The following is a 13,107-nucleotide window of genomic DNA, read 5'->3' on the forward strand; positions in this document are numbered from 1 at the left end:
GGAAATTTCTCTCTCCATGGAAAATTCTCCCAGCAGAAAATTTACTCTCCCCTCCCACTCGAAAAATATATGCATTATTCCCAATAACAAATAAAACGATGGGCAAATTTTATAACTTAAAAAAATTTCCCCATGGGCTTTAGGGGGTCGTTTTATGTCCAAAACATAGTTATCAGGCTTTTTAACCATGCTGAACAAAGAAGATATCTCAAAAGTTTGATCGGACAATTTTGGGGAAAACGTGGCGTGGGAGGGGGCCTAGTAGCCCTCCAAATTTTTGGTTACTTGAAAAGGGCACTAGAACTACAATGAACCCTCTGCCGACGTTCTAGGCCCAATGGGTCGATTCGATCACCCCTGAAAAAAAAAACAACACAAAAATAAATAAACACGTAGCCGGGACCTTTCTTGTGGCAAAAATTACAAAATTCCACATTTTTGCAGATATGAGCTTGAAACCTCTTCAGTAGGGTTCTCTGATACGCTGATTCTGTTGATGTATTTTTCGTTAAAATTCTATTTATTCTAGGGTGTCTTTCCCCCTTTTTCGAAAATCAGATAAATATTCTCAGGCTCGTAGCTTTTAGCTTAATGAAACTTATATATTTGGAATCAGCACAATAAGTCAATTCTTTTGATGTATCTATTGGTGTCAAAATTCCGTTTTTTAGAGCTTCTGTTGCTATTAAGCGGAGTCGCTCCTTACTTACAGTTCGTTACCACGAACTGTTTGATTATCCATCAAAATCCAAATAGAGATAATTGAAATATTGATAGTTTTTTTGCGCTACCAAAAGTATTGCATTCATACACTTAACAGTTTCATGAAATGTAATTAAACAAATAGAAAAGGTTTGTCAACTAAAGTAAGGAGCAAGTTTAAAATTTAAAATAAACATAAACATAAACTTCTTTGTATACAAGGAAAACTGCCCCCTTCTCAACACTGTTCATTAAACAACAAAATTTTTTTAGTGGTTTGAAAAATATTTTTTCTCGATTGCTTATTTTCTTAAAAATTTGGAAAAAAAAGCCAAACTTCACAGTAAAGAGTAAGGAGCTAAGTAGCAGACAACCCCCTACATATAAAGAATAATCTGTTCAAATAGGTCTCAAATCTGTTTCTTGCTTCCAGTTGAAAAGCTCTTTTCTATTTAATTTATGATTGTTTTCCAAATCATACCCAGGCCTAACCAAGATATAATTTGAGGTACCAGTCCCTTAAATCCCTGATTAATTGTTTTTAAAATGTGTAAATCAATAATTGTACCTTGATTCGTCTTGCTTTTAAATTTGCAATTTCAATTTTGGATAAAATTTGAATATACTTTAAAAATTGGCGATGAATATTAATTTTGGTGAAAAGTCCTTGTTAATATTAATACTAAAGAATTTTGGTTGGACGGAAAGGAGTATTATTGTTTGTATGGATGAAAATTCAGTTTGTATGGATTTAATTAATTCTTACTTCCCTCCTACCTCTTTCAACTGAGTTTGCAAATCTGAAGCCTCAGGAAGAGTTAGCAGTTTGTCAATTAAAATGTACTTTTGTAGGAATCTACCCTAACCCCGCCTAGAAAATGACTCACCCCCCCCCCCGCATTATAGCTGATCTGCAATTACAGATCACCAGACGTAGCCTAATTTCATTACAAATAAAGCTAATCAACTTGGTTGAATCCAGTACTGCCACCGTTTGCCATTACTTCTTTTGCAACTGGGAAGCCTAAAATATAGTTATTGATACTTATGGTTCAATTGGCTTCTCAGAATTTTAAATCGTTTGCAAATTCGTCCTCTTCGGGGTAAAGTTTTAGTTTGGTGCCCTAAGCCCCCTAAACTGTCACCCAACCACCACTGCTATTTTGGTGTCTGTCCCCCCCCGGAAAATTTACTGCAGGCGCCCTTGACCCTCCCCCCTCCAAAATGTTTGTCTAACTCGTAAAAGCGTAACAAAAATGTATATAAACAAATTTTTTATCTGTTTTTTCGTTTTTTATGTAACCCTCCCCACCCACCCTTAAAAAAAATCCCTGTGTAAAACACCCCATGAAAAAAAAAATCCTGGATACGGCCTTGCTTGTGATAGTAATTTTTTGAAATAAATATCTGATCTTGTCTTCAAAATTAAACATTTTACGCGAGGAAGAAAAAATTGAAAAATAAGTTTTGGGTATTTTCCTTTTTCGGGTATTTATGGTGGGTTATGCTTTTTCGTGTAATGCTTTCTAAACATCTAAAATGCGGCAGCAAAAAGGCTGGTGTCAATTATGTCGTTGGCAGACTCCAGAATGAGAATTTGAGAGGGACTTTCCAGGAACAGCTGAATATAAAACTGGAGAGTTGACAATGTAGAATTGGTCGAAGCTTGTCAATGTAGGGTTATCTTGAAGAAACAGGTGTCCGTGTTATCTGTGCGTACAAAGCACTCACTATCTTCATAAAGTGCTATTATCATTTTGACTAGCCTATAAGGTAATCCTTAATAATTCAAAACCTTCCAGGAAGTATATCGATCAATATAATAAAACGCGTATTCAAAATCGATGAAGAAGAGGTATAACTTTTTTTCTTTCTCTAGGCTTTCCTTGTCATAATAAGGTAAATAATCGCTTTCTCGACAAGTTTTTTATGATATTTAAAGACAAGTAATTGAGCCAGGTGAGTGAAGCTTTCAGGAATCAGCTTGAATATCAAATCCTGAAAATCCCTAAAACTTTCATTTTAGAGAACTACTTTCTTAATAATATTTAAGAAAGTTTGTCCCAAAAGCGATGGTTTATCTTACCCACATCTTAATTCGGAACGTAATAGAGAATGTTTTCTGCAGAAAAAAAAAGTATTTCAAATTTTATTTCGATTATCTTGCTTATTAAGATTTATTAATGAAAGATAAACAAAATTTATAGCAGATTGTAAAAATGGGGAAGATCTTAAAAATTCACATTATTTGAATAGTAAAGGAAGAATCGAGGAAGGACACAAACTGTTTTCTTTATCGACACTGCACCAAACATGATTGTGAACGTTGGTGTTTTCTCATAGCCCTATGATTGTCTAGCATCAAGAAAAAATCCCAAAGTCATATCAGGCATCCATAGAATAGCCAAGTACAGGTCAGATAGAGATCACTAAGTCCACATTTTGGACATAATAATATATAGCTAACTACAAGAAGATTTTTTGTTGAAATACATAAGGATATCTACCTACATAATTGCCTAATGACTTTAACTCTCAGCTAATCATTAATGTTCAGCTCTGAAAATTGTTGTTTGACGGTATCCAACGGGTACATGAAGCCTGGAACAAAGCGAGTCTTCTTCATTCTATTGTGACTAACTACAGGCTTCATTAAATTTGTGACTAATTTTGTACGTAGTTTCGGTAAGTCTACTCCGTTTTGTTTCGCACAACGAGGTTCGAGTTGAAACTTTCAGGAAAAGTTTTTTTGGGAAAAGGAAGTAGGGGAATAATGAATCTAGTGGTGAGGGAAGGGGGTAAAATATATTTATTCAGTCCTCACAAAAGAGTAAACGCTACTTTATTTTTCCTTATTTTATGCTTGTAGCACTAAAATAATTTAAGTTTTAAATATTTATTTTTTATTTAAAAAATAATTTATGTTTTAAAGGACACCCGCATGAAGGTTCATCATATGCATCACAGAAAGGATTTGCACTTGTTAGATTTCGTCTAGATTGCCTAAGCCATCATGTAAATGAGCTGGACAACTTAAAGCATAGCAGAGCCGGCCGTGTAGCTACTGCCTCGCTTATCCAGCCACAGCAAACACCGCAGGAACTCATAACCCCTCAACAAGCACAGGTTAACCGTTTCTTTTAGTTTTTCGGCTATTTCTAAAGAAAGGGCTGAGTTTAAAATGGACATTCTTTTCTCTGGGTTTTACTGTCCGTTATATATTTTTACTCATTGTGCAAATTATGGATACAAAACGTAACACAAATTGACAGTCCTGTGGAAACGATGCCAGGGTATATCTTATATAGGTATATAAGGCCAGTAAAACCCATATTATGCCAGGGTATATATATATATATATATATATATATATATATATATATATATATATATAATATATATAAATATATATATATATATATATATATATATATATATATATATATATATATATATATATATATATATATATATATATATATATATATATATATATATATATATATATATATATATATATATATATATATTATTTGAAAAAAAACTACGTTTTCTAAAGAGTTAAAGAGGCTGAATTACAAGGTCAAACCTTAAAATGTACAGGGATTAGGAGGCACAGTTGGGGGCTGCCGCCCCCAAAACCCCGCTTTGCGCAGCCTTTAAATAAAAAAAAAGTTTTTTAAACTGAAAGTAAGGAGCGACATTAAATCTTATAACGAACAGAAATTATTCCGTATATGAAAGGGGCTGTGCCCTCCTCAACGCCTCGCTCTTTACGCTAAAGTTTTTATTGTTTAAAAAAAGAGTTGTGAGAAAGTCAAACTTTAGCGTAAAGAGCGAGGCGTTTAGGAGGGCACAGCCCCTTTCATATACGGAATAATTTCTGTTCGTTTTAAGATTTAATGTCGCTCCTTACTTTCAGTTTAAAATTTTTTTTTATTTAAAGGCTGCGAAAGCGGGGGTTTGGGGGCGGCAGCCCCCAACTGTGCCACCTAATCCCTGTACGTTTTAAGGTTCGACCTTGTAACTCAGCCTCTTTAACTCTTTAGAAAACGTAGTTTTTTCAAATAATTTCTACACGTTTTTGTACAGTTTATTACTTATTATTGCTTGACTAACTGTTAGCTGATCGTGTCAGGAGTTAAAGTTGGGGGGCTGCCGCCCCCAAACCCCCGCTCTTAAACATTCTTGTGTTAAGGCTTTTAATTCCTGAATACTCAAATCACGTCGTACAGGGTGCCTCCTAATCCCTGTACGTTTTAAGGTTCGACCTTGTAACTCAGCCTCTTTAACTCTTTAGAAAACGTAATTTTTTTCAAATAATTTAAAAAAGAAACTCATTTAAAAAGAAAAAAGAGTTTCTTTTTTAAAATTTAAATTCAGTATATAAAAAATTTCCTCTAACGGTGAATCGAACCCGGGTTTTCCGCCTGACAGTCAGGAGTCTCAACCGCTGCACTAAAGAGACACAATTGTAATTCTTTTTTAGTACGGGGAATCTATTTTTGACGCAAGCAAATCCACACAGAACTTGATATTTGGTTTTTGGAAAACAGGGAAGGAGTGATCAGATTGAGCTGAAATTTCGAGGATAAGCTCCCAGGCGCAAGAAAAGATTATTCTCTAAATTTCAGCCCCATCAGACAACGTAAAAGGGGGTTTGTGGTGGGAAAAATTAACATGGGCTATTATATGAAAACGAGGTTTTTCGTAAATGTAAATTCGGGGGATAATTTTTTCGGTCTGAAAATATCAAAAGGCCCTAAGAAGTCAAATTCTGCGTCGAATTAGTTCTCATTCACCTGGATCAGTTGCCAACTGTGGCCTGTAGGCGTGGATAACAAAAAAAAAGAGACATGAATTTTAAGTGGCTGTATTTGGTTTTTTGAAAACAGGCAAGAAGTGATCGGATTGAGCTGAAATTTCGAGGATAAGCCCTCGGGCCCTAGGAAATCTTAACCTCTAAATTTCAGCCCAATCGGACAACGTTAAAGGGGGCTGTGGTGGGAGGGTCGAATCTTCCGGCCCAGTTTACCCCATGAAGATAAAGTCGGAGGAGGATGAAATTTTGCAAGTTTCTTAGTTTGAACTTGGGCTACAAAATGCGATTACCAACGTCTCTCTGCGACCTCTAGGACCTGAAATCACTTAACATTGTGGTGGGTCGCCTCTTTATAGAGGCACAAGTGTGCCTCCTTGATATATATATATATATATATATATATATATATATATATATATATATATATATATATATATATATATATATATATATATATATATACATATATATATATATATATATATATATATATATATATATATATATATATATATATATATATATATATATATATATATATATATATATATATATATATATATATATATATATATATATATATATATATATATATATATATATATATATTTTAAGTGTCATAGACCACAACAAATGGCAAAATGAAACCAAAAGTGTGGATTTGACAGCTATAGAATTAGGGGTTCGAAAATTTGTAATAAGAAATACATTTTTAGGCCTCATTTTTTTTTTAATAAAGGGTATCCTTATATGCTAAATAACAACAAAAGGTAACATTATAATGAAAATGAACCTAACAACGAGTAAAAATTTTAATTAACGTTATAAATTTCTAATTTGTTATTTGTTTCATAGGCAGCGCAATAGAGCTGCCTAAAAAAAGAACGATGTTGGCACAATGTATTATTATTATTTTTTCTTTTTTTTTTGTTTTAGACCAGGGCACTTCGTATCGAAGTCGTAGAAACTTCGAAAAGGGCTCATTGGGCCCAGTGCCCTTTTTAATATTCGAAAGTGATTGGAGGGCAACTTACCCCCCCCCCACGTCCATCATTCCCCCAAACACATCCAATCAAAATTTTGAGATTGGATGTGTTCAGCGTAGTTGATTTCCAGATAGAAAATATGTTTTTGAGGATGTCACTCCCCCACAACCCTCAGGGCAAGGGTTTTAAGTTGTGCCCTGGGGGCATATAAGAACGATGTTGGCACAATGTATTATTTATTATTTTTTTCCCCTTTAGACCAGGACACTTCGTATCGATGAAGTTGTCATTGAAACTTCGAAAAGGGCTCATTCAATTTGGAAATTGAGTGGCTTGTACCCTTTTTAATAGTCGAAAGTGATTGGAAGGCAACTAACACCCCTTCCACGCCCACCATTTCCCGAAACACATCCAATCAAAATTTTGAGATAGCCATTTTGTTTAACGTAGTTGAAAGTTCTGGAAATTAGGTCATAGATGATGACAATCACTCTAAGAGCCATTGGAGTAAGGGTTTTAATTTATGCCCTGGGGGCATATAAGGTGTTTATAGAAAGCGTTGTCGTAGAAACTCAAAAAGGGCTCATTCGAACTTTGAAAAGGGCTCATTCGATTGAAAATAGAAAGGGCTGATGTCCTTTTTAATAGTCGAAAGTGATTGGAGGGAAACTAATCCCACTCCCACGCCCACCCTCCCATTTGCCTTTATTTTTGAAAACTAAATGTTGCCTTAATATTAAAACAAAATGCACTGAGTTAATTCTAATTCCCAATAAGGCATCTCAGCAGTATCCCAAGAACGATCGAGAGTATTATGTTCAAACTTTCGGGGCCACTTCTGCTCTTAAAATTTAACCAAATTAAAATAGCGTAAGTGTATCCAAGCTATCAAAGAAAGTGAACAGATTTTTTGCAAATGGTATCAAGTTTTCCATTTCAGGTCAACTAGATGAGGTATGAAACTAAATTAAACACTACTTTTTGTGTCCAGAATTTTAAAAGGGTGTATGTTGTTAAAAATTGCTGAAAATTTTTCTCTAGCAAACAAATAGCAGGCCAATCTATAAATTCTTAAAAAAAGGAAAAGATTTAAAGTATTATTTTCTTTTTTCCTGAAAAGACTATGTCAATATAAAACGAACAGAAATTAATCAAAAAAACTTTTTCCGCAAAATAAGTTTTTGAAAGAAAAGTAAAAAACTCCATTAAACAAAAATGAGCAAAAATAAAATCAAATAATCTACCAAGCGTGAAACTACCACAAATCAGCATCAATAAATAAATGAAACCCAAAACGAACAGAAATTACAATAAATAACCGAGTCAAACTCAAAACGAGCAGAAATTAGCATAAGTTGGTCTCGAACCCCCTATGCCTTCCCAAGGTCAGAACATAATTTGCACTTTACTGAAAAAAATACAAATGAATGTGCATTGTCAGTTTAACATACATATACTGATATTTAGTAATCAAAATATTGATTATACTTGATTTATTAAAGTTATAAAAGTAAAAACATTATATTTTTTCAGTAAAGTGCAAATTATGTTCTGGCCTTGGGAAGGCATAGGGGTTTTGAGCCCTTTTCGAAGTTTCTACGACAACTTCTTCGATAGGAAGTGTTAATTTATGCCCAGGGGGCATAAATTAAAACCCTTGCCCTAAGGGCTGTGGGGGGAGTGTTTTCATCAAAAACATAATTTCTATCTGGAAATCAACAACGTTGAACAAAGTGGCTATCTCAAAATTTTGATAGGATGCGTTTGGGGAAATGGTGGGCGTGGAAGGGGTGTTCGTTGCCTTCCAATCACTTTCGACTATTAAAAAGGGCGCTGACCATTCCAATTTCCAATCGAATGAGCCCTCTTCGAAGTTTCTACGACAACTCCTTCGATACGAAGTGCCCTGGTATGGAAGAAAACAAAAATTAAATAATACATTTTGCCAACATCGTTCTTTACTTAGGCAGCGCGATTACCCTGCCTATGAAAAGTGTGCACTGAATCTCTCTTTTCTTTATATTAACCTAACGTGATAATCGTATTATATATAAAGGAAATATTATATGAAGAAAAAAGGCAATTTTACTGTTTTCGATTATTTTTTTCAATAAAAAAATAAGGTGTACTTCAATTAAAATACTAAAATATGTTGTAAAAAAGGGTGTGTTGGGGGGGGGGGGGATATAATATGTAAAGTGTGCAGGAGGTCTTCATATTTTGTATTATCCAAAAAACTTGGTCACTTAATATGATTAACTAAAAAAAAAAGTTCCGAAAAAGAAGTTTTTCAGAGGAAAGTAAAGGCCATATTAAACTTAGCATCAGCAGAAATAAAAATCTATAATAATTCAAAATCAACACGACCAGAAAGTATTATTAAAGAATGAATGAAACCCAAAGTGAACAGAAAAAACAACAGGCATAGCAAACAAACCTACAAAAGGTACCATATAAATGAATACATAAATCTTAAACGAGTAAAACTTAAATTGAATATGCAAATCAAGCTTAGAACGAACAAAAATCCCTACAAACAAGAAATTGGCTACTGCCCCTTCCCTAACTGTAAAAGCATAAAACTTTCTGTGTCACTACTCTTTACTGAACTATATTCTGCGTCACTCTTTACTTAAAACTACATGTGTCTCGAACAGTCTTGCAAAAAAAAACTAATAAGACCCAATTGTCAGACTAATAAGACCCAATTGTCATTGTATCATCTACTAAACAAATTTACAAAAAAGGGGTTCTAAACATTGTTCGAGTTTTTGCCTCTACATCTCATCTACGAGTGCGAATGAAGAAATTAATGTTTAATTTTATTCTCGGGTGTTGAAGTGTTTGTTTCTCCTTTTTCGGGTTTGTATTACTCCGCTCTTTTTTTCTTTAATGAGCAAGCAAAAAATGAAATTATTATTATTTCTGTTAAGTTTTTAAGAGCCGGGCAAAATTTCGTGGGAGTTGGGTACAAAATGTCGCGCTTTAGGCTAGCCTCAAGAATAATTTTTCATGGGTGTTAATTATCTTGACCTTAATCTCCCAGATTTATTTTCTTTGATGATTTCTCAAAGAACATGTTCGTTTGAAGACTATACCAATGTTGAGACTTAATAAAGCCATCATGGAGGAAAACAGAGCTATTTCTCAGTCGTTCTATGTGAAAGTTATGGACAAGTTTGTGCCATGACTAATGAAATACAAAGTTAGATTGGGACAGCAAATGTCATCTTTATCTTTCTTAGCATAGACATTATTTACGGACCGTTCCTATAACTGAAAGATTAAAGAGTTTATAAAGTATAAAGACTCCCATACCCCAATCATCTCCCCTTATAGAAATCTACTTTCCGCTCACCATATTTTGATTTGCCGAATTCCTTCGGAGCAGACCAGCTTGTTAAAATAAAACATAAAAAAAATTGGCGTTAAGTCTATCAATGAAAAAAAGAGCTATTACTTGTGCAACTTGCGAAATGTATACAAAATAACGCAAAACCCAACAGATAATTCATAGTTTCACAATTAACAAATAGCTAAAGATCGACAAAAAATACATGACGAGAAAATAAAATATTTTCTTATATATCTGGATATTATTTTGTGATCATCTATTTGGGAATGTCATAACCTTTACTAAGGTTGTGTATAATCTTAGATATATCTTATACCTTAATCATTATTTCCTTTACTAAGTCCTTATTTTACTTAGTCTTTATTACCTTTACTTAATTTTTATAAAGGTTTTCTTAATCCTTATTACCTTTACTAAAGTTAAGTATATGTCTAAAAGCTGTCCTGACATAAAAATATTATTATTATTAAACATTTTCAATCAAATAAACGAGGATATTCAAAGAAAAAGAAGAATAACTGAAATCTACTGAAAACTAGATTTTGGAAGGTCATCATGTTAAAGGACAAAGATGACAATGCTGTTCAAAAAAGGAGAAGAAATGCTCTAATATTTGAAATTTTAGCATGATAATTTAAAGACGGTCAATGAACTACTTAAATTTCATTTCTTTCTGGTTCAGAACTAAGACCGAGGCAGATGAAACGTTGAAACCCGTATTTTTAGGCCATCTTGAAGTACTAAGTACAAAGAAGAACGAAAGAAAAACAGTTTTAGCAATCTAAATGCGTTTTCAACCATAGTTACATTGAGTCATTATATAATGATTGTTCCCTTAGCTTATGTGATTCAACGAGTCCTGGGATAATAGCCAAATGGTAAATTTAGCCCTAATAGGAGGTAAGGCAAAATAAGTACTTTTTGGAGAAGAATTGTTTCTGCCCATTAATTCACGAAAAGTGTTTCAGTAATCAAACTCAAGGATTGCTTAATTACTTAAGAGTTATCAAGAATAAAGATAAAGTTAAATGAGATAATAAAGTAGTGCAGAATCTTGTAGTTTAACATAAAAAGAAAGGAAAAAACGAGCAGTATCTCGAGTAAGTATTTCGAGTAAGATTACAAGGTAACGAAGGCAAAGGTGAGATATTTACTGAATTGTTTAAAAGAATATGATAATGCGGAAGATCGAGGTTTGAGGTGTGTTGAATATAAAGATAAAAAAAGAGATTTTAAAAACTTATGAAAAGGTTGCCCACAGTTATTTCTTAAAGAAATGATTTGAAAGTTTAATCTAATTTCTTCAGTTTTTTTTTTTATTTTGTGCTCAAAATCCATCAAACGTTATCTTTAAAACTGTTCGAATCATTAGGTATATTTACAGACAATTTTTGTCAGAAATTTATTGCTAGTTTGGGAAAAGAAACCCTTCAGTAAATTTATTCCTAAAATGTTTGTTTATACCTACGGCATGTAAGCCCTTACTAAAAAGACTTTAAGGTTCGAGTTTTAAGCCTATTGGAAATAAATATTTGTGATTGCAACCAACTGGTTATGCAATGATTTTTAATCCCCCAAGCGTTTTGTCTGGTACCACCAACCTAGACTTTGAAGTTATAATAACAAGAAATTATTTTTATTTTTGTGAACAACAGCTTATTTTCTAGTTAGCACAAACCCAGTTATGCGCCCTCTAAAAGTCCAGTATCCTGTCTGGATCGGGTTGCCTCACTTTACTCGGATGGCAGCTCGGTCCTTCGTCCCTCACACATAAGGCTCTTGCTTTGCTCCTCCTCTCATTATTATCGTCCAACGAGGAGATATTGGGTACCCTAAAATCGAGCTCTAGCTGCGAAAGAGATTTAGTGTCATTAAAACACACAAATTCTAGCTGAAATTGTTAATGAGTACGCGACATATCTCGGAATTATAAACATAAGGATTCAATGCGGAATCCCAAAATTTGTCTCATCGAAAGTATCCAGGGACTGGTTTGGCTATTGTGTACATTTTATATTTGCTCCTACCCCCACCTCTTCACCCATTGATTAATGGATGTACATATCAATAACCAGTTACATCATATGAAGCGTGACTTTAGCTAGTGATGAAACAAGCAACATTTTTCCCGATTCGATTAAAATTCAGGTTTCACCGATTCCAGAATATTTTTATTTTTGGCTTGTTATTGCTGGCGACAGGCCGGTCAACTATGATATTAATGCCTGATCATTTTGTTGTATGAAATAGTTCTCATTTGTTCTATATGAGTAACATGTCATTGATGCTATGATTTTTCCTTTTTGTTTTTCCGAAAAAACAAGAGAAAACTTGTTATGAAACTGGTAATCCGTTCCAGCTCTTCGCGAAAACAACCGTTTCCCTATTAGCTTTGGAGGTATGAAAAACAGAAAAACTTGATTCACAGAACGGTTCAATTGCTAAGTCTGGACATGTCAACGTTATTTCTGGCTTTAAATTTTAAAAAGATATGTGGCTATAAAAGTGGTAGAAAATAATACTTACCTTTTTTCAGGCTGGTCAGCAAACCCAAAGTCCTTTGCCAAAGCAACAGCTTAACTATCAGTCGCAGCAGCTACCAACAATGGGAAAAGCTCCACCAATCATGAATCCAAATCCAGGAATACTCACTCGCAGTCCTGGACAAGTCCCGAGTGGCCCAATAAGTTCTGGCCAGTTAAGATCTGTATCGATGAACCCTGGTTAACTAAGTGGACCACGTCAAATGCAAGGGACTCCAGTACCCATCCAGCAGAAACAGCAGATATATTCACAGCAACAAATGAATCAACAAGTTCCACCTCAGTATATGAGCCCTCATGGTCAGGGCCAATATTTTGGCTCCTCCTAGTAGTTCAATTTTCTTTTTCATTCCTTGTTTCAATTTTTTTCTTAGTTTTTATGTTCTTTCGACATGTGCGCATAAATTCTATATGAGTCTAAATAAATGTAGAACAGTTTTTTTTCCAAAAGCGTTGAATTTTGTTGCAAAATTTGGAAGGGATTTTGACATTGTAGACTGCTACACACACGTTTTGATTGGGATGGAAGAGGAGCGCGCGTAGCTGTGTACGAAAATATCACCGCCGTATTTGCGATATTTTATCACACATACTGCCAGTTTTTGTATGGAATGAAAGCTTATATTTTCCAACTTCCAGGGCAGTCCATTTTGTAATTATGGCCTTTAAAAGCGTGCCCAGTTTAAACCACAAATTTTT

At 34.0% G+C, this 13,107-nt stretch overlaps 1 protein-coding gene across 1 annotated transcript; it reads left to right on the forward strand.

The window, feature by feature from the left end:
• Positions 1-2,241: 2,241 nt before the first annotated feature.
• LOC148952951 (uncharacterized) lies at positions 2,242-12,593 on the forward strand. The gene is made up of 3 exons (XM_089087834.1): positions 2,242-2,275; positions 3,635-3,828; positions 12,402-12,593. The coding sequence occupies exons 1-3, from the start codon at positions 2,242-2,244 to the stop codon at positions 12,591-12,593; spliced, it is 420 nt and encodes a 139-aa protein (XP_088943960.1).
• The last annotated feature ends 514 nt before the right edge of the window (positions 12,594-13,107 follow it).

This window comes from Artemia sp. Qi Xiang Cuo, chromosome 4, assembly GCF_049724085.1.
Source record: "Artemia sp. Qi Xiang Cuo chromosome 4, ASM4972408v1, whole genome shotgun sequence".
Classification (NCBI taxonomy): Eukaryota; Metazoa; Arthropoda; class Branchiopoda; order Anostraca; family Artemiidae; genus Artemia; species Artemia sp. Qi Xiang Cuo.

Excerpts from the sequence above, each read along its gene's own strand:
- LOC148952951 (XM_089087834.1), top strand. The coding sequence starts at position 2,242 with ATGCGGCAGCAAAAAGGCTGGTGTCAATTATGTC. Across the intron at positions 2,276-3,634 it reads AGGCTGGTGTCAATTATGTC|GACACCCGCATGAAGGTTCA; the intron begins GTTGGCAGACTC and ends TATGTTTTAAAG. Across the intron at positions 3,829-12,401 it reads TAACCCCTCAACAAGCACAG|GCTGGTCAGCAAACCCAAAG; the intron begins GTTAACCGTTTC and ends ACCTTTTTTCAG.